Genomic DNA, 22,861 nt, shown 5'->3' on the forward strand with positions numbered 1-22,861 from the left:
GGTATATTCACACTTAGGTGGACATTCTATCAGTCACTGAATCAGTGTTAGTTCCCACCAATCACTTTTTCTCTCTTCTATGTCCCGATTTTCATAAAGGCTTTGGAGCATAAGATATAGTTCAAATTAATTTGGGTTTACTTTTCTTTTACAGGCATTTTAAAGATTGAGTATTCGCTGTCTTTTAGTTATGCGGATAGTGTGGGTTTTGTGTAGGTTTGTTATATTCAGTTGCATAGTTTTGTGTACATATTATATTGTATTTGTTTTTCTTGTTGTACTGCATTGTTTGTGGAACACCTACAGGAAGGTTCGGAAGTGGGCAGTTCTCATTATCCCTGGCTCCATGTACTACTTACATTAAAATAAATTCCAGATGGCTCGACTATGTAAATGTAAAATAAAATTTAAATTTAAAATAACAAAACTTATAAAATCAATCATATATAAATTTATTTTTAATAATTTAAAATGGAAATCTTAGTTTAATGAAGTAAAGTGCTGATTAGGGTATGAAAAAAACACTCAAACTTTTTTTGATCATATAAAATAGTATAATTATTCTAAGAGGAAATCTGGTACTGTTTATAAATAAAAGTGTTTACACTTTATCCTAGCGATTCAAGCAACAGAGACTTGACCCTTGGGTACAAATGTCAAACCAATTTATGCACTCAAATATGTTCACAGTAGTGTAATTTTTATACATGAGAAACAGTCAACAGGTATCTCAGGTGCAGCCACTAAAAAAGATTATAGTTCATCCTTAAAAGGAACTACTATTATTTTTTGTTATTCTGTAACTATATTGAATTTTAAAGTTAAATACATATAGAATGACTTAAAAATAGAAACAAGTGTTAACTGGGAAATAATGTGTCTCGATATCTTAATAAATTTTTTTAAAAGACTAATAGCTTGTTTCTAAGTTTCTACATAGATAATGGGTTCTCATAGTGAAGGCTATATAATCTGGCTTGTATGACTGACAGTCATTCATATAAAGAATATGGACTATGGGGAAAGCATCGGCTTAGAAATTAGGGAAAGATAATGTCTTTTATTTTTTGGTGAGTTTGAGGTACATGTGAAACAACTAAAAGAACAATTCAGATATTGGAAATATAAATCTGGAGGTTAATATATGTAATTAAACTGTATGTACGTGTACATGTTTTACATGCAAATATAAATAGGTATATTTATGTACATATGAGTGTGTATATTAATGTATATATAGAATATGGTTGTATGGTTATATAAATATATAAATAGCTGAAACAGAGAAATAAAAAGATTATGTGCATCTGCAAAATGTGTGAAATTCTTTATGGAGTGATTACAAGGGTAGCATATTGAAAAGCACCTACCTATTATAATTTATGATTTAAAAATCTAATCTAGAAGGCTAAAGATTTTATATATCATCATAATACATGTTTTAAGTCACATGGCTCATATAGTAGTAAGGTATATCACAGTCAAATCTTGAAAAAATTTGGAAAAAATGACACATTATAAATTAGGAAATACTGATTAAGCATGATCACTGCCTTCTTAGCAGAAAATAAAAAGGAAACCAGAAGACAGTATAACAATATCTTTAAGGTGTCAAAGGAAAAAGAAATTTAAAACTAGAATTCTACATACAGAAAAAATACTCCAAGAATGAAGACAAAATAAATATATTTTCACATATTTCAGATGGAAATTTCTATGTTTAAGAAGGAATGAAGAGAATGAAAAATAATAAATATATGGGAATATATTTTTTTAAAGCATAAGTACCCAAAACCGGAAATAGTCCATCAAGATGAGAATAGATTTATAAAAATAAAAATGGAAGTCTATTTATCCAATAGAATAAAATTAGCAAAATAATCAATGAACTACTAATACACATGACAATGAGTGACAAAAACATTGTGCTGAGTGAAAGAAGTCTTATATCAAAGACTACAAACTATATGATCCAATTTATATGAAGTGCTAGAAGAGAGCAAGCTAATCTTGGGAGTAGGGTAGGAATTGACTGCGAAGGTGTGATGATCTCTGTGGTAATGATAATGTTCAATATCCTGTTAGCGACTTGTAGCACACCGGTGCACACATTCGTCAAAATGATAAAATAGTACACTTCAGATTTGTGCTTTTACTTTAACTTCAAAAAAACAAACGAATACTGAATTCTAGTTACTTATATGAATCACACAGTGTTTACGTATAAGATTTACTGTGGTTTGCAATGTATTTTGAAAAGTATCAAAAAATAAGAATTGATGCATGGTTTGAGGGATGGACACAGGGAAAGATATATGGTCAAGTAAATACAAAATAATAATTGAAGACACTAGTTATTGAGAATATAGTTATTCTTTGCTGTTCTGCCAACTTTTCTAGGTGTTTGAAATATTTTATCATAAATATTTGGGGAAAAGATTTAATTATGGAGCAAAATTGTCTGGATTCAAATCTGGGCTTTATCATTTTCTAACTGTAACCTTAGGCAAGGTGTTTAACCTCTCCATGCCTTAGCTTCCTCCTCTATAAAATGGAAATAATAACGGTACCTACCTCATAGATTAATATTAATATTGAATGAGTTAAGACATATAAAGCACTTAGCACAATGCCTGCCAGGTACTATGCACTCAAGAAACATTAGGTATGACTAGTTCTAATCCTTTAAAGCACTGTATTTTTATTTTTATCCATCTTTTTAGTGGAAATATTACCTTAATAGAGGATATGCAGAATTAATTTTCTTTTACTGATAACTCAAAATGATAATAATAATAATAATAAATTACAATGATAATCTGTCACATTTTAACATTCTTATTTTTAAACTCAAAGGGCTCTGCTTTTTACATTCTTTCTTGCTTTATATATTTGTATGTCCTTTCTCATCATTTTAAGATTTTAATCTTGCTAATTTTGAGTTGCTTGTTCATATTTGCTTCATCTTCTAACAAATGTCTGTAACCTGCAACCCATAAAGACCATAATAGTAGACTGCAAGTGACATCCATGATGCCCAAAAACAACAACAAAAAATCAACCACGCTGTCAAACGTTTTGCTGTTAAGAAACTCTCTTCCTTCTGCATGCCTCACCCCCGCCAACCTGATGCCCCAGTATTTTCTTGTCCTGAGCTGTAGCTTGAAGGGTAGAGATTGATGGATGATGACTGCTGGATAAATAAGGCATAGCATGCTTCTCTCTAGATTCCCAGACTCCACTCAGGTTTAGAAGAAATTGATGATATCACTTTTCATTCTAAGTGTAATCTGAAACATGTCATAATTATTACTCAATGACTTAAAGTCCCAAGAGCAGAACTGTTTATCTGTGGGAAGATTGAGAGGCAGTCAGATGGACGGATGTAACATCCAATAAAAAACAGTCATGTACTGCTGTGAGTATTCAAGCTCTAGTCTTCAATACTGGCTAAGGCTTGACCCTATTTGTTGCATAACTCATTTATAGTCTTGGATTCTTTTTTTTTTTTTTTCTTTTTTTTTTTTTTTGAGAGAGTCTCGCTCTTTTTGCCCAGGCTGGAGTGCAATAGTGCCATCTCTGCTCACTGCAACCTCCGCCCCTTGGGCTCAATCAATTCTCCTGCGTCAGTCTCCTGAGTAGCTGGGATTACAGGTGTCCACCACCATGCCTGGCTAATTTTTGCATTTTTAGTAGAGACAGGGTTTCACCATATTGGCCAGGCTGATTTTGAACTCCTGACCTCAGGTGATCCACCCATCTCGGCCTCCTAAAGTACTAGGATTACCGGCGTGAGCCACCGTGCCCAGGCAGATACTTTTTGTATTTGCATTTCTTTACTCTAGTGTGGCTATGACTTTCTTTACTCCAACTCCTTTTCTTGCCACAGAGATTGTTCAACTCTTTTACAACTTAATAACTTCGATGTATGGCTCTAATCTTTAGATTCCTTACAATTGTGTTCTGCCCACAGTTCAGCAGTTTTGCCTAAGGCTCCTCAATCTCTCTGCCTGACCTAGGATTCATCTATTTTGGATCCCAGTTCTAGGATTTAGGCTGGCTTTTGATTTCTAGACTGTGTAAGTAACTCTATCCATTCTTATATCTCTTGTCCTAATCTGTCGCAGGACCCTTGAAACATATTATTAGAATATGCTATCTTGCAGAAAGAAGTTGTGAAGAAGTAAGTCTCTCCATAATAAAATCATATTCATTAATTTTTATAATTATATATTTTAACATTTTTATTTCAGATATATTAAAAAGCTGTAATTTTTCTTTAAGAGATTATTCTTGCGGGTTATATTTGGCAATAAGCTTATCTACAGTTGTTAAGTTTGACATTCATTTGTTGAGCAATCATTTGTGGAACATGTACTTATTGAGTGCCAAGTATGTTACCAGGCAGCAATACACTAGAAATAATAAAGTATAGTCACTACATTTATGGACAATGGATACAGACTTGTAAACAAATAAGAACCAAGTCTTACCTTGTTAATCTCTTAAAATGATTAGTTTCAAGAGGAACAGAGACTGGAATTAAAATCATCTCAAACACTGGTGGGTCTGGTTCTACAGATTATGTGTTAAATCTCCCAATAATATGGGACAATTAATAGCTCTCTTCTTGAGGGAAGGAACAGTTTAGGACATTAAGCTTCAGAATGAGAGTCAACAGACACAATAGGATTAGAAGTCCACAAACAGTGCCAGATAACCAAAGCAAATCACACTGTCACATTTGATTGTAAATATGCTAAGATCAATGAGCATAAGGAAGGCTTAGTGGCAGTTGAAACACTAGAAAAGGACACGAATCACTGGGAATAAGATCTTTTTGAGGGTCTCCTGACTCACTGAGAAATGTGAGTATGACAGTGATAAAGGCAATAGAAAGGGAGGTTTCTAGGAATAAAAAGTAAAGCTGGTTCTGCCTAAAATGTTGCTGCTTGAAGCTTCAAAACAGTAAAGATCTTTGATTCCCTACCAGTAGCCCTGGGAAAGTGGTTGACCCCCACATTCTACAGAACTCAGTGTTCCCAATTTCTCCAGATGTTCTCAAAACTTCCACTGCTTTGCAAAATAAGCCTCTATAACTCTAAATTATCCTTTGTTATCTCATCAAAAAGAGCAAGTTGTAAGGGAGCCAGGACTGTCCTGGAATTCTATTTCTAGTGGATCCAGTCTGTTAAATCCTTGACCAAAAATTCCTGGCTAGTGGCCACGTTAGGATTCAACAAGTGAAGAAAAGTAGGCTGTGCTGCTTCTCAGAGGAATACAAAGGAGGCTGTATGATGCAACCAGACTATAACTTGCCCTTCATCCTGAGGTCTTTGATACAAAATGGTCCCCTGAGATGCAAGACCTGATCTCTCAACTTCTGTTTAAAAAATTCCAGAACTAGGACATCCCTGGGACTCTTGAGGACCTCTCAGAACTAGCTGACCTCCTTGAGTATCCTCTTAATCTGTGGTTAGCCTTAATCTGTAGATTTCCTTGACCCTTCACTGTTGCCAGCTTCTCCTCAGCAGTGGAACTAAGCTCATAGATCCACAAATGGTACCCTAAATCAGTGAATAGACAGAAGAGTTCTAAACAGTGTCATATAAGGTCACTCATAAACCTCTAGCACCAAGTCTGGCTCAGTGTTAGATTCAGATAGACACAAAACCTTCAACAATGTACCAGACCCTGGAAGGTTGACTAGATGTGACCGTGTCAAATCTGCAGTTCACAAGTCCTGGAGCTTCTAAGAGGACAGAGAAGATGAGAGGATGGTGACTTCTGGTTAACACGCTGGTCCTGAGAGCTATAGATAAAGACAATCTCAGTACAAGTGATTTCAATCATGCAAGCTCTGAACTGCATATCAGAAATCTCCTGCGGATAATATTGAAAATCTAGGAGCCAGTGGCCCAATCCAGACAGACTATTTCAGAATAGCTTGTGCTGCAGCCCATTGAGATGAATCTGATGCAGACTGCTAGGCAGAAGGATGCCTTGGTTGATAGCTAAGCTTCACCCAACCACCTTTATAAAGCAAGCAGACACATCATTACATTTTCTTGTTTGTTTTTTCTCATCTGATAGCCTGAGCATGAGAGATAAAGCATATACAGGAGTTGCTGAGACAAATATACCTGTTCAGCAACAGCCCTTCTCCAGAAGATCCACACTCTTTTCGTATCTTTGGGCACTGGTTTTCCCTCAGCTCTAATGACCTTGCAATGTTGGCATTCACATGGTGGAGGACCTGTTGCAAAACAGCTCTAAAGTTTGAAATCAAAAAACACAACTGGGACATTCACCTTTGCCCGTGGCTCCCACCCACCTCCAGGATAACAACTCTCTTTTCCCTTCCACTCTGTCCTCTCCTTTCCAACCCATCCAATCTCATGTTTAAGTAATGTGGCCTAAAGTTCTAGGTTACTTGGGGGCAGTTTGGGTTTATGCCTGTTGTTGAGGATTAACTATTAATTACATCCTTTCCTTTTCAAAAACATCCTGAGTTGGATGATAAATTACATGGCCACTCAATCAGTGAGCGAATGCTCTCTCTAGAGAGCCCCGTTCCCATGCAAGAGGCTGCATCAACAGCATTTCGTAACAGCAACTGCAGCTGCATCTTCTTAGACAATGAAGGACGGGGAAGAAAAGGAATGCCAGAAGTCAGTGTTTTTCTTCTTCCTTACTCACAATTCCCAATTGTTTCCCCTGTCCATCAGTTTTATTTCTAGAGCACAGCCTGCCAGGAATGCACTCAAGCTGTGGAGACAGATTCTCCATCTGTAGGAGATGACTGCCCAGGTCAGGCACAGCCTCCTCACTTCCATTTATTCCCATCTTAGGGAATTGAAAATGCAGCACCTAAAGAATCAATCTCTCTGCTTTTTGAGAAAATGGAGTTGATCCTAGGGGAGATAAAACAAATGTTAGATTAGCTTTGCCAGATAGAATTGTGGAATGTTCTATTCTATATCAAATATATATATTCTTAATGCATTCCAAAAGGATTGAGGTTCACATTTAAGAATGTAGACCATAGAGCAAGATAATATCAATTAAGAAAAATGAAACAAAAAAGTAAGGACAGTGGATCAATAGACTGAGGATAATATTGCAAATGCCAATTTCATTCTGTGTGCAGCAGGAGATAAGGATAAAATGACTTCTCACTTAGTTGTTTTCAAGCTACTTTGAAACAATTATGCTGTATATCAGATATGGACAATGTATCATGCCTATTGCACCAATGACATTTAGATAGGTATAAAACCAAAGCAGTGATGACAATAAGGCTAAGTTAACTCGGGATTAGAAGGTACCATTTGCATAAGTAAAGATACAGAGTTAATGCAACCATTGTATATAATCTGTATTGTTGAGAATTTAAGACTCATACCTGCTGACCAATTTAGCAATTTAGTGACCAACTTATATTGACATTTTTGTTGGTTTGGGCAATTTGACTGCACTTAATAGATACATTATGGCTTATATTTCATCTTTCTCACATTCCATAATGATTACAGCTAAATTCTCTAATGCAGGGCCTTTTCCCATAGAGCTTTCTGACTAGAATGCTTTTCCCCTCAGGGTTTACATACCAAATGATATTAAATGCATTTCTTTTTAAAATTTTTATGGAAGGCTATGAAAATTTTATCATTGACTTCTAGGAAGCAGAAACCTATGAGGAAAGATGACTGAAGCTAACAAAATTCTAAAGGATATACATAAAATTACTCAATCAGTAATTTTAATAGTCTAACTCTGTAGAGACATAATTGAGATTCATCTCAATGAATATGACCATTTACAGGCTGGGATACGGAGGCAAAGGCTACCCTCACACAGTGCAGGTGAGAATATTACTTGGCGCAGTTTTTTAAAAGGCTACTTGTCAACAGTTTCCTTTTTTTTTTTTTTTTTTTTTTTTTTTTTGAGACGGAGTCTCATTCTGTCGCCCAGGCTGGAGAGCAGTGGCACAACCTCGGCTCACTGCAACCTATGCCTCCCTGATTCAAGGGATTCTCCTGTCTCAGCCTCCTGAGTAGCTGGGATTACAGGCTCGTGCTACTACACCTAGCTAATTTTTGTATTTTTAGTAGAGATGGGGTTTCACCATGTTGGCCAGGCTGGTTTCAAACTCCTGACCTCAGGTGATCTGCCCACCTAGGCCTCCCAAAGTGCTGAGATTACAAGTGTGAGCCACTGCGCCCGACCAACAGTTTCTTAAATAAAGTTTCGTGTACTCTTTGGCTCAGCAATTAAGCTGCCATGTAGAAATCCTTGCTGAAGTTTGAGAAGTCATATTTGCAAGGATGTTTATAATAACATAATACTTTTAACTCCAAAGAGTAGAAATAAAATATCTACCCTAAGGATCTAATAACAAAAATTCTAGTACATTGCTATCATGGAATACTAGTTAGTTACAAAAAGGAATGAGATGGATATGCCTGTGCTCATATGGAAAGTTTCACCAAATCAATTACTAAGTGAAAATGTAAAGTTGAGAACAACTTGCACCATTCACCTTTGAATAAAATGTTGTATAATGATTATATACACAAAGTTGTATATGTTAGCATGTGCATAATGTTTTCCCCTCTGGACATGAGTAAAGTGGTTACATCTACAGAAAGAGTCCAAAAAGGTGTCAGAGGATTCTGTTGCTTTCCAGTTAATATTTCTATACTACTTGAACATAACTCACCATGTATATGTATTATCAAAGCCCAGAAATGGAAAATTTGCACACTGAAATTTGAGGAATAAAGGACAGCTTGACTAAAATGACATCAATCCACTTGAAATTTTGCAGCCATCTGTGTGAATAAACGTTCTTTAAATACCTCTTGACTTCAACCCACTTGGATTTTGCTTTTGGATTATTTTTTTCACTTGGGTTGGTTACCTCCCATTTGGAGTTGATTATCTGATGCCTACTTTTTTACTTGTCTGTGGCAAACAGTTTATTAAGGCTGACTTAATTGACTTTTGCTACTTTCTCCTTGGATTCTGACTGCAGCTATGTTCTGCTTCCAAGTCAGTCCATTTTGGCTTCAGGTTCTATTCTTCAATATGTCCACTTAATTCTAGACTCAACTTTCTCACTCTGACAATTTCAGCCAACAAATTCCTAGAATATGTTATCTTGCAAAAGAAAGTGGTAAGTAAGCAACTTTCTCAAAAGCATAAATATGCACTGCCATTTAAAAATTATTTTATCTCTAATTGATAAATAGTAATTATATATACTTAGGGGATACAAGGTGATGCTATTTTATATATATATATATAGTGTATATATATATGTACGTATACACACACATTGTGAAATGATTATATCAAGCTAATTAATATACCCACTATCTCACAAACTTATCTTTGTAGTGGAAACATTTAAAATCTATTCTTTTAGGATTTTGAAATATACAACACATTATTATTTAACTATCACCACCATGCTGTTCAATAGAGCACTTATACTTATGCCTCCTCTCTAACTGAAATTTTGCACACTTTGACCAACATCTTTCCTTTCCCCATTCACCCCCTCACCCCCAGTCTCTGGAAAGCACCATTCTACTCTCTACCTCTAAGAATTTGTCTTTCTTAGATTTCACATATCTATGAGATCATGCGGTACTTGTCTTTCAATGCCTGGAATATTTCACTTGGCATAATGTCTTCCAGGTTCATTCATGTTGTCACAAATGATGTGTATTCAAAAGAACTGAAATTAGTTTGTCGAAGAGATATCTGCTCTCCCATGTTTGCTGCAGTATTATTTACAATAGCCAAGATATGGAAGAAACCTGAGTATCCATCAACATATGAATAGATAAAGAAAATGTAGTTTATATACACAAGGGAACATTATTCAGACTTTTAAAAAAGGAGACTCTGTCATTTGCACTGCCATTTGTTTGGATTATAATTCTTAAAAGTTTTTGATCCAGGCATTTTCTGAAATAAAAAAATCTAGAACTGGCACATTTACTGAAACCCTGGAGGCTTCTTAGAACTGGCTATTTACCTCTGCTTCCAACAACTCCAAAAATGTCTGTATGTTTTTCCAGGATTCCAACCCACCCTCCCCGCAACACTCCCAAAAGCTTAATGTGAAACCAAAAATACAGATGTCTATCCCCTTCTCGAATTGGAGAGAAACTAGAGAGGTGCCTTGAAACATATTAGGGTGAGCATAATTTAGTTTTTATCTCACTCTGAGTTGGGCAAAAATGTCCAACATAGAGCCCCAGGGCCAGAGAAAGAGAGTAGATATGGGCAAGAACCTGTAATCAAGTGCTTAGACCATGTCGCCTCTGGGAGAACTCAGAGGGTGAGCAGCTGGTGGACTGGAAGCCTCACCTTAGCATTTAAAATAGAAGAGACAGACTATTCTACTCAACACAATATATTCACCCAGGGTCTAGGGCCCCCAAACCAGTATCACCTCCTGTTGTAGTTTAAAACCAAATGCCCTATCATACTATCAGACCTTTCTAGGCAGAATTTCCATGAGTGGGGCCCCAGATTCTGCATTTCTATCAAGCTCTTTGATGTCTAGGCAGTCAGTGTGGCACCTGACTCACACCACCATCAGAGCCGTCCATTGAGCTGGTTATCCTTATCCAGCACCAGGCTGAGTCAAGCCAATTACAAATACTGCAGAGACAACAGGGATACCTGTTTGCTAGGGATTCCAGGATGGAATATAAGAAGATGGAGCCTCATTTGTAATAAACAATAATTGAACAAATGTATGTAAATGATAATCTCAGCTGGGTCAGGAAATACTCACCAACTGAAAAATAACCTCTGAAGCCCTCAGATGAAATCTTATCTTTAACCTCAAAGGCTCCCTCTTTCCATGTTGCTGCAATGAGACCTCACTTGTCTGGTTGGTTAGTCCTCACTAATAGAAGAGAAGGAACCAACGCGGGAAAAGAAAAGTGATATCTGTTTGTACAAGATTTTCTCATGTGACAATGGGTGACTGTGCATTGCTGATATCTGGGGTGGGGGTAGGGGTGGGCAGAGGTTATAGATGCTCTTCTCACACTGACAAATACTGAAAATGGTTAGTGGAAATAATGGGATCAGACTCCCAGAAATCAAGAATGTCCCTTTTACTCCAATGCCTCTACCATAAGCTTTCAGGAGGGAGCCTAAGGTGGTAGATAGATGGTGAGTCAATCTCTGAATACCCCAGTTGTGATGCATATCTCAACCTAATGAGATCTAGGGCTGGAGTGTCGATTTCCCAATCCCTGAGTAAGGGATTGGGGAAAATACTGTTATTTTTATTTCTAGTATGCTTTAGACAGGTATTTATCCTACTTTGGGAAAATCAGTGAGAGTATATATCCCCTACCAAACCATCTCAGAATGTCCAGTTTTGAAGTGCTTGGCTCTGCCTCCAGTTCTCCAGTGGAGACTGATATGCAGCAGCAGGTCTAAGGGTTGTGTGCCATCTGGGATCTGTTGACCCCTTTTCCTGAGCCCATGTTCAAATTGAGGTCTTTCTTCTATTACTTTAAACATATCCATGGGAAAGAAGGGACTCACAGTACCTATCCCCCAGGTGCAAGACTTTAATTAATCTCTGCAGTCAAGAGTAGAGTATTTATGCCTAAACTTTGATTTCTCCTATGTTAAGTAATGGACCAAATACATTCAGCAATATCCAATATACGTGATGGCTTCATCCCCAGAAAACAGAACTACACATCTAAAATCAAATTTAAAACAAAAAACAGAAAGAGAGAGGGTAAAGCATATTTGGAGAATATTACAAGGTATTTAAATATGCAAAGCTATCCAAAGCACACACTTTTCACTTTTTTGAGGATAAAGGCTTTCAGATTAGAATATGCTTTAAACTGTACAGGTGGCAAGAAATGGATTAGAATTTCACTTCCTCTAGTGCATTCTAGAGCTGCATGTCAAAGTCCTCTGTATGCTTATATTGAATCAGACTTAGAAGGAAAACCAGCATAGTGAAGCAGATAAATACACAGAATAATCCCTTATGCAATCAACAGTTATACATATTACTTTCATAAACCCTTTATATCATCCCTGTCAATTAGTTTTTATCAAGACTTTTTGAGTGTCATTTATAAATAAAGAAAATAAAGCTTATTCAAGTTAAATAATTGGGTTAATGTGTACCCAAATTGAAATCAAGTTTTATAGTTCTAAATCTCAAAGACTTCTTCATTGGACTTCCCGCTCAATTACTGATTGCCAGGTAGCCTCAGCAAATCACTCCTTACAGGTCTGTCTTGTAAAAACAGCAGTTGGATTATAGAATCTTTAATTAAGGCTAGTCATAGCAGGTATGGTTCCCAGGATTCTGTTTATTACAGGGCCCAGTTTCCTTCTACTTTGTCATAAACTGCTTTCCTGAATGAACAGCAGTGGGGGAAAGTATCCCCAAGAAGCATCACCCACCCAAACTCTCTCCCATTTCAAGATATTTTTCAGTCCAATATCCAAACCGGAACCCATCATTTTCATTAATGAAAGGGGCCCATCGGTGTGTCATTCCACATGCGCTCATCATTTGTCTTGTTTTGACCAAAGTCATAAGTTTTGAAGCTAATACAATCAGTCACACTATCACTTGTAAAAGAAAACCTCCAGAAGATACACATTTTATAGAGCAAAACAATGCAAAAACAACCACCACCACCATATCTCTGTTGATCTAGTCAATACCAAAACGCCCAACTGACTAAATCGACCACGCTGCTTCCAATCACATCAATGCCTCTACTTTTATACTGACTATTCTTTTGGGAAAATCAGTCTTGAAATCTCTGTTATTTAGAATAAGAGATAGGATTCCTAGAAGTGTACACCAATCTGCATAACCTTTCCTCCATTTTATACTATCATTGTATCATGTAATGTAAGTCATCGTCATATAGGGTGTCTAGAATTTTACACTAACAGAGAATGTTGGTTTCAAAAGCTTACCTGATGGAATTAGAAAACTGACTGCACATGCCATGCAAACGCCCACAGACTACGGCTGCTCTTGAAGTGTACTCTTGAAGTAACTCTCTCAATGCACGTTCAAAATTTAAAATCTCTATCCTCCTGCTGGGAACCCTAAGGGTGTGTATGGGATGGGGCAGGTGGGAGTGGCTGGGAAAGGCTGGCAGCAGATAGCGGCTATCACCATTAAGGACACAGCAGCAAGAAAAACGCACTTACTTGCTACGAAGCGACAGGTCTCCACCAGTGCCTGAGGGAATCTTCAGGAGCAGGGCTCCTTGGAGCCCTTTCCTCCTCCTGGGCTTCTCTTTCTCCACGGATCTCTCGGGTTTTCTGAGTTCTAGTTGTGGAGAAGCTGCTGTTAGGCTGGCGTCTGCCCTCACCAGCTGCGGCTCTGCAGTAAATGGGCCCACTAAATTTCCAGTTAGACACCGACTCCCTGGGGCGGCTCTCCAGCCGCTCACCCGGAGACCTCTCCTGCCCAGATGTCCAGTTGAGCCGCGCCCGCTGCTTGGAAGCTGTTTTCGTCTCCTTTCCACTCCTCCCTCCCCTCTCCCGGCCACTCCACTCTCTCCCCCGCCCTCATCTCCAGGCCAGTGCGCGACTTCAGCATCCAGATCGCGCGTGGCCGGGTGATATTGACAGAGACCTGCTGCAGCGGCAGTAACAGCAGCAGCTGTGGCGTCTCCTCCAGCCGCTGCCGGGAAGGGAGGGAGGAAGAGGAGTGGGGGTTGATGAGGAGGGGAAGAGGGGAGAGGGTCTTCAGAGCCTGAGGGAATGAAGGGGCTAGGGAACAGCCAAGGGGGAGAGGAAAAGGAAGAGCGCGGTGCAGCTAAGTTGGGGGGGAAGGGAGAGTGAAAATGAGGGAGAGGAGAGGAAGACAGCAAACTCTGGTACTCTGGTTCTTTAACCTCCAGTTGTATTCTCTCTCCCCTTGCCTAGGTGGTCCAGCAGAACTTAGAGGGGCAATTGTCAGCCTGCAGCATTCAAATCTGGGCATTGCTGTAGCTAAGAGTTTGTAATCTTGTTGTTGTCGTGTGAGTCTGTGTGTAGCTGTTTTTAGGAAAGAGTCAAGAGTCGGCTGGAGCTGCTTTGTACTCTGGATCGCTTTCCCACTCTAGTGATTTGAAACACGAGGGACAGAGGAAAAATTATGTTTACTTTAGAGAACTGCGGCAATACAGTTTAGTTTGGGAGTGAAGGCAAGAGGGGTTGGACCTTCTTCCCAAAGGCCACACCACAGAACCTTCATTTTGTCACCCTATTTTGTGCACACATCACATCACTTACTTCAAAAATATATCAGCATATGTCTCTGAATGATAAGAACTTCTTAAGATTTTAACTCAATACCCTGGTCACATCTAAAAATTAACAACAATTATTTTGTAGCATCAAACATTCACTTGATTTCTTTTTAATGGACAACTGACTGATTGCAGGCTTCTCTTCTCCACACTCTGGTGATGATGCAAATGAATTTTCTAGAGCATAAAACTTTCCCTTAGAGCAGTCTGACACATATATCCCTTTTCACCCAGTAAAATTCTACACACCTTTCCATACATTCAAACACAATATAAATTTAAAGAACTTAATAATATCAAATATTTCAAAGTTCAAATATGATATTTAAAATAAAAAGAAGTACTGCTTTTTATAATGTGTAATGAACAGGCAGTTGATCCCAAGATATTGTACAAACCAATCATATAAATGAGAGGCAAATAGATGGGAAACCAATGGTGTTGGTTTTATATTCTGAGTTGGCCAGCCATTTTCTTGTTTTGGAACAAATATTTGTTTTGGAACAAATATTTGGCACTACAGTTATATAATGGTTATATAATATTACCAGGTGGGATCTGAAAAGTTTTGGCAATTAGTGTGCCCCTAATAATGAGCTGAGGATCCTTCCTCCCCTATTGAGTTTCTCAGCAGGAGGAACTATGCAGTGGAGAGTCTGTTTTCAACATTTCTGCCTTAAGAACTTTATAAGCATATTTCTAAACTGTGCTTTCTAGGAATGTATTCAGCAGGTGGAAGCTCTAGACCCTGCATACTCTCCCATGTCAGGAGAGAAGCTGGCTCTATCACTCTACACTTGAACCAGATATGCCCCTGTGGGCATTGGCTTCCTTTCAGTCTGTTTAAATGGGAGCTGTTATTAGAGATGTCAGTGTCAGAAGTGTGGATGGACCCGATGTTTCAATTCTCAAAAAACTTCTCTACATCCAGAGTTGATGAAACCCTGTATAAAAAAAGACAAGCAAACAGCTCTCCCAAAACACACTCAAACAAACCCAAAACTCTTTCTTTGGAGCTATGTTCTCCAGTTGCACCATCTTTTTCTACCTGGCTACATGGTAGCCATCACATTCTGCCTTTATGGACACTCTTATTTGTTAACGATTTATTTTGTGGTTGATAGTCTTTCCCTCCATTCACACCCTTGCTTTCCTTCTTAAAATCTTTCTCATCCATTTGAATACCAATAACTATTTGGATGAAGCGTCCAACAGCCTAACTTCTGATTTCATCCCTAATGGATTATCATTTTCTCCACATCATCTCTGCTATCAATTCCCACTTTCACCGTTTGAATCCTATCATAGTTAGCAACTGCTTTGTATTTCTTCTTAGCGCTTATCTGGCATGCTAAATATCTGTTGCTTATTTGTTTATTTTCTGTCTTGTTCCACTAGAATGCATTCTGCATGACAGCTGATACTTGTTTATTCCCTGTTCTACAATAGGGCTTAGAAGAAGAGGATGTAGTAGAGTAGGTACCAGTATATTTGCTAAAGTATTGAGCATCATGCATGACCTAATCTACTCTATGCTTTGTGTGCAAATGTGGAGATTCACTATAGGAATAGACCATAGATCACATGTAATATAAAGAACATGAGAATTGTTTGTTGGTCTGTTTCATTCTTTTTTTTTTTTTTTTTTTTTTTGAGACGGAGTCTCACGCTGTCGCCCAGGCTGGAGTGCAGTGGCGCGATCTCGGCTCACTGCAAGCTCCGCCTCCCGGGTTCCCGCCATTCTCCTGCCTCAGCCTCCTGAGTAGCTGGGACTACAGGCGCCCGCCACCGCGCCCGGCTAATTTTTTTTTTTGTATTTTTAGTAGAGACGGGGTTTCACTGTGGTCTCGATCTCCTGACCTTGTGATCCGCCCGCCTCGGCCTCCCAAAGTGCTGGGATTACAGGCTTGAGCCACCGCGCCCGGCCTAACCCTGGTGCTTGGATGCTTTAAATCTTCTATAACATATAGGTGTGAGAATTTCCTTTGGCTTCAGAATCTTGACATACAGCATGGGTCTGCCTGAAAAGAAATGGTAAAAATAAGAAAGTTCAGTCCTGTCTATGGGGAATACCAAGGGATGCAGAGAAATAAAGCACTCAGCCTCAAACCTAAGCTGTTTTTGATAATAGCCATTCTAACGTGTGAGGTGATATCTCATTCTGACATTATCAAAAAGATGAATGATAACAAGTGTGGGTGAGGATGTAGAGAAAAGAGAACCCTGTCCAGTGTTGGTGGGAATGTAAATTAGTACAGCCATTTTGGAAAAGGGCAAACTCAAAAAACTAAAAATAGAATTACCACATGATCTAGCAGTCTCACTCCTGGGTATATATCCAAAGGAATTTAAATTGCTATGTCAAAAGGATAGTTGCAGTCCCATTTTAATTCAGCGTTATTCACAGTAGCCAAGATATGGAAGCAACCTATATGTTTATTGATGGATAACTAGGTAAAGAAATGTGGTATATACACAAAATTAAGTACCATACAGCCTTTACAAAGAAGGAAATTATGTCATTCAAGACAAGGTGATACTAGTGTACATTATGTGAAATTAAATAATCCAGGCAGAGGATGATAAATGCCACATGATCTCACTTATATGTGGAGCTAAAAAAGTCAATCTCATATAACAGAGACTAGAAAGGTGGTCTCCAGAGGCTTGGTTGGGAAGGGGAGGGAGAAGGAAATACAAAATGTTGATCAAAGGGTACAAAGTCTCAGTTAGAATGGATGAATACATTTTAGTGATCTATTGCATTGCGTGGTGACTACAGCTAAAAATAACGTATTGCATATTTGAAAATTGCTTAAAGAATAGATTTTTTAACATTCTCACTACAGAAAAAAGGATAAGCTGGTGAGACAATGGATATGTTAATTAGCTTGATTCAATGTTTTACAATGTATATATAAATCAAAGCATCACAGTGTACCCCATAAATATACAATTATTTATTAATTTAACATAAAGTAAAATAAAATAAAATTCAAAAAAGGGAGCTGTGCTTCTTAGAATGCATTCAGAAGGTAGAAGATCTAGACCCAAATGTTCTGTCTTGTCAAGAAAGAGACCTCCTCTTTCACACTGCACTTGAACCAGATAGGCCCTGGGAGATACCACTTTCCCTTTAGCCCATTTAAATAAGGGTTGGTTATTCTTACCTCAAACACATCAATGTCAAGAGTATGAGTGGATACTTCCCATAGCTTTATTATAGGATAATATAAAATAGAGGCTGATTTTGGATCGCTGTCACAATGCAAGCCTAGAAAAACGAATATAATGTGAACCATATTGTAGAATCATGTCTTTCTGAATCATTTGAATTTTATGATTTGTTATTTTATTTTTTGAGACAGAGTCTGGCTCTGTTGCCCAGGCTGGACTGCAGTAGTATGATCTCAGCTCACTGCAATCTCTGCCACCCAGGTTCAAGCAATTCTCCTGCTTCAGCCTCTCAAGTAGCTGGGATTACAGGCGTGTCCCACCATGCCTGGCTAATTTTTGTATTTTTAGTAGAGGCGGGGTTTCACCATGTTGACCAGGCTGGTCTTGAACTCCTCACCTCAAGTGATCTGCCCTCCTCAGCCTCCCAAACTGCTGGGATTACAGGCGTGAGCCACCATGCCTGGCCTTTTATATTCTTAATACTTCATATATTCTTTTGCAAATGCAGGTTATCTTTTCAAGTGCTATGGGCAGTATCGCTGGCAAATACCTATTGTCTTTTTTTTTTTTTTTTAAATAATACATTTAGGGGCTGCAAGTGCAGATGTCTTATATGGATTGTGTTGAAGTCTGGGATTTCAGTGTACCCCTCACCTGAGGCAATTTTCAACCCTTACTCCTTCCCATGTTCCCACCTTTTGTAGGCTCCAATGTGTTTTATTCCACTCTGTGTCTATATGTACCCATTGTTTAGCTCCCACTCATGAGAACGTGTAGAAATACATCTTATTTGTTCCTTTCAGTTTTTTATCATCCTTACATGCCTGCACAAACACAGTACTGCCCAGAATCAGTTTCTTGTCATTGTTCTTATGTGTACAACATTCAACTTATGATTCTAACTATTAATACTCATGTGTTTGAGTTCCTTGGAATTGCTCTAGAAAACCTTGCTGCAATCTTCAACCCTGTCCTAAGTTCCAGAACTATAAGAATCTGTACCTGATCAGTGAAAAAAACTGTGAAGAGCTGTTTGCGAATCACAGAGGAGAAAAATAAACAACTTGTTTCTCAGGGATTCTCAGAAATGAAAGAACAGGTCATAGATGATAAGAGTCACTTGGACCTCTTTCCAAAAACGTAGACAAAATTCCCTCTAGACTATTGATAATTCATTGATACATTTCTAAACTGGTTTCGATTTTCCTAAGATATATACGTAAACACATTGTCCCAGTTCTACTTTTCAAATATGTTCCAAAGTCAGGCATAGTCAATACAAATCTTAGAAAACAAAGTCGACTTAACATTAGAAATCAGCAGAGAAAATATGTCAAACATCTCTTTGAGAAAACAGACTCATAATATAAGTTGGACATTTTATACCTGTATTATTTAATACTTTGTATTCCCTAAAACAGATTCCAAAAATCATAGGAACATCTGGAGTTTGTGTTCAAAATGTTCCTGACCATAATACATTCCATTACCAATTTCATGTCCAAAAATTCTCTCTCAAGTAATTCCCAGTCAGGCTTGGCAGAAGCCCAGGATAGTATATTTTCAAGTGAAAAAATAAAATACAATTACACAGATAATTACAAAGTTGTAATCTGTCATTTATCTAGAAGTGCCATTGTTACTTGTGTGTATATACATGAAATAGTTGAATATGTGCATGCCATGTGCAAAAGTCAGAATTGACTGCTGTAATAAAAAAAAAACTAAAATAATAGTGGCTTGAATAAAACAGAAACTTATTTCTCTCAAACCTATGATTCCAGGTATAAGCAGTCCAGGGCTACAAAATACAAAGGAATCAGGACATTTTCAATCTTGTTGGTTTTTCTACCTCTAGAGGACAACCCCCACTTGCATGAATGAGGATGGATTAACAACACTTTTACATTCCAGGCAATGGAAAAATAGAATAGAGGAAACTAGAAGTATTAATTAATACCTTCTTGAGTTCATATCTTTTTAGCCAGAACTTAACCCCATAGACACAACTGGTTGCAAGGAAAGGTGAGTAATGTCATATTTATTTTGGTGCCTATTTCAAGAGCTAAAAATTGAGATTTCTAATAAGGTAGATAAAGGTAACAGTAAGTTTGGGGGGATGACCAACACTTCTGTCATGCCATGTCTGTGTCTACAGTTGACATTCTGTTTGGACTGGATGTCCCTGCTGAATTAGGAAAAATGTGTGACTTTCAAAGATTTTAGAACTTGCAAAAGCATAATCAAATTTACCAACAAACCTTTCCTCTAACCTAAATTAGAATTATGAAGCAAGGAATTCATGTTGAAGGATTGAATACTATAATAATAGATTCTAGTTTATTTCCTCAAATTCACTAGGTTTCACAGTTACATTATTTCATTTATTTCTACCACTTTGTGTTTGGTTTGATAAGACACCGGCTCAAAATTTTTCTCACGTATTTTTTCCTTCCCCAATTATTTAAGGCAAGGAAAACAAACCCCAGAAATTCCTAACTACATTTTCAGTGAAACTATGAAACATCTGTAACATCAAAATATACAATATTAAATAGAATGTAGATGGAAAAGTTAAAAATGATTTAGTAAAGTAAAACAAAGAAAGTCTAACTTAATTGTCTGTAAAAAGTGAAACTGGTAAGAATCAAGCCAATTCTATCTACAGACAACTATGGCATCTCAGTCCTTGAAGAGACCCTGTTATTTTGCAACTGGACAAGGTTGGATGCTGAAAACAAAGTTGTTTGAACATCTTTAGGCCACCAGAAGGCCAGCTCCAACTTACCCTGACTACTGCTCTCATCCTCTACTTAAGGTGAGAAGTATGTTCTCTAGAAAATCTGCATTATAGAGTCTTGAAATCTGAGGTATTAAACACAGAAGATGAAGAGAAGTGCTGCCCTGGAAGCAAGAACATTAAAAAGTTTGTATTCTAAATCATGAGATTCTCCCCTCACTCCAGGTTCTTTCCCTTACTCAGAACCCAGAAATCCAGTCCCCACATTTTGTATTTCAGAAGGACTGTTCTAAAGTCTTCCTCTGAAAAACCTGACCTGACCCATAGGGGTAGACCCACTGATATTGGCATTTTAGTGTCCTCAACAAAAAAGTTAACTGATTACAGGCTCATCCTAGAATAAAGCCTTCTAATCCTCAAGATTGACTTCCTAAACTCCCAAACATATGCATAAATACATAGAGTATCCTGTTGGTTTCTTAGTGATCACTAACCAAGAATCACTGGATATTTGAGGAATGCCTTCAGCATGGCAGAGAAAAATTGAAACAAACTTATTGAAAGAAGTGATTTAGTGGAGGTAGAGATCGTAAGGCACAGAAGAAAATTCAAACATAGTACGACCAATATGAGAAATAAGAGAGGTATATTTATGAAGCAAGAAGAGGATGCCGTATTTTAAAGGAACAGAATAGACAAATACTGTTATGATCTCATTTACATGTGGAATCTGAAAAACTCCACCTCATTGAAGCAGAGTGTAAAAATGTGGTTTCCAGTGGCTGGGACATAGGAGAAATAAGGAGAGGAGATGTTGGGAAAAGGGCACAAACTTTCAGTTATAAGATGAATAAATTTTAGGGATCTTGTGTACAGCATGATGACTACAGTCAGTAATACTTTATTTTTTTGTCAGAATTTGCTAAGAGAGTATATCTTAAGCGTCCTCACCACAAACACACACCCACACAAATAGTAATTATGTGTAATAATGAATGTGTTGATTAATTTGACCATGGTAATTATTATAGAATATATATATATGTTAAATGATCTCATTGTACACCTTGAATATATGTAACTTTTATTTCTCAATTAAACCTCAATAAAGCTAAAACATAAAGGAGCAGTATATGAAAGAGCTCTTGGAAATTTAATCTATGAGAGTTTATTATTATTATTATTATTATTAAATGGTTTGGTAATAAAATTATGGAAATTATCAAGAATGTACGGGAAAAAAGGACAAAGAGAACATTTAACTTCAAAGTGAAGAAATGTGACAAACCCTATTTCTGCCAGGTGATCAAGGTCAGCATCAACAGTCATAAATCATATTGTTTGTATGTATCTTCGATATGTGATATCATGAAAATCGCACTTTACCTCTGTGATATTCCTCCAAAATCCCTTATCATCAGACTAATAATGAGGGAAACATCAGACGAATTCCAATAGAAGAACAACCTACAATATACCCAGCACTCTTCAAAACTGTTAAAGAAATAAAACAAGGAAAGTTTAGGAAACATCCATGTCCAAAAGGAGCCTAAGAATATGACAACTAAATGTAATATGGCAAGTTGAATGGGATCCAAGAACAGAGAAAGGACATCAGGTAAAAACCAAAGAGATCTGAATTAACCATGTACTTTAGTTAATAATTATGTCTCAACATTGTTTTATTGATTGCAACAAATGTACTCTATTAATGTAAAATGTTAATAATAGAGTAAATTGTGTGTATATCTTGGGGGTATATGAGTATTCTTTGTAATATTTTCTCAATTTTTTGCTAAATTTAAAACTTTTCTAAAAAGTAAAGTCTATTATTTAATTTTTTAAAAAAAAGTCCTGTTTGTGTAGGCAAGACTCATTGATGGATGCCAAGATTAGTGAAAGAAAGTATTTGCACAGTCTCAAAGAATCTATAGGATAGGTATTCATTACAAAGGGGAAAATAGTAACTTTATAGTGGATTATCCTGACGAAGGCCAACATAATCAAATGACCAAAGTTAATATCACCAATAATAAGACTTCGGGTACCATGTTTCTCTGATATAATTCACTGTAAAGGCATCAATATAATTTCTGTGGTATTTTCCCAAATATGCATAAATTCAATATAAGCCAGAGAATACATCAGAGCAGCTCAAATTAAGGAATATTTCACAAAATAGTCAGTCCGTCCTCTTCAAAGTGTCAAGGTTTTGAAAGGCAAAGAAAGACCAAGGAACAGTCATGGATTATAGGAGACTAAGGCAATATAACAATTAAATATAGCATGGAACTCTGAAACTATCTTTTTTTCCATTGCTCTTTTGTATCAAACATTTATTTTATTTTACGTTTTATTTTAAGTTCTGGGATACATGTGCAGTATGTGCAGGTTTGTTACATAGATATCCACGTGTCATGGTGGTTGGGTACAGCTATCAACCTGTCATCTAGGTTTTAAGCCCCACATGCATTAGATATTTGTCCTAATGCTCTCCCTCCCCTTGCTCCCCACCCTCTGATAGGCCCAGAGTGTGACATTCCCCTCCCTGTGTCCATATGTTCTCATTGTTCAGCTCCCACTTATGAGTGAGAAGATGTGGTGCTTGGTTTTCTGT

General features: G+C 37.4%; 1 protein-coding gene across 4 annotated transcripts in view; it reads right to left on the bottom strand.

Annotated features, from left to right (window-relative positions):
- LOC105483299 (sodium voltage-gated channel alpha subunit 7) overlaps positions 1-13,502 on the bottom strand; it is a 102,350-nt gene extending 88,848 nt beyond the window's left edge. Inside the window, exon 1 of one of the 4 annotated variants that reach the window (XR_011609848.1) lies at positions 13,000-13,179. Coding sequence is in view for 1 of the 4 variants with exons in the window: in XM_071072887.1 (XP_070928988.1) it covers positions 13,000-13,033 (34 nt within the window). In the remaining 3 variants the exon portion in view is untranslated. Of the gene's footprint in view, positions 1-6,143; positions 6,542-12,999; positions 13,180-13,239 lie in introns of those variants that run through there. The other 3 variants (XM_071072888.1, XM_071072887.1, XM_071072889.1) reach the window with 3 other exon arrangements.
- Between the last annotated feature and the right edge of the window lie 9,359 nt (positions 13,503-22,861).

Source organism: Macaca nemestrina, chromosome 11 (genome assembly GCF_043159975.1).
Source record: "Macaca nemestrina isolate mMacNem1 chromosome 11, mMacNem.hap1, whole genome shotgun sequence".
NCBI lineage: Eukaryota > Metazoa > Chordata > Mammalia > Primates > Cercopithecidae > Macaca > Macaca nemestrina.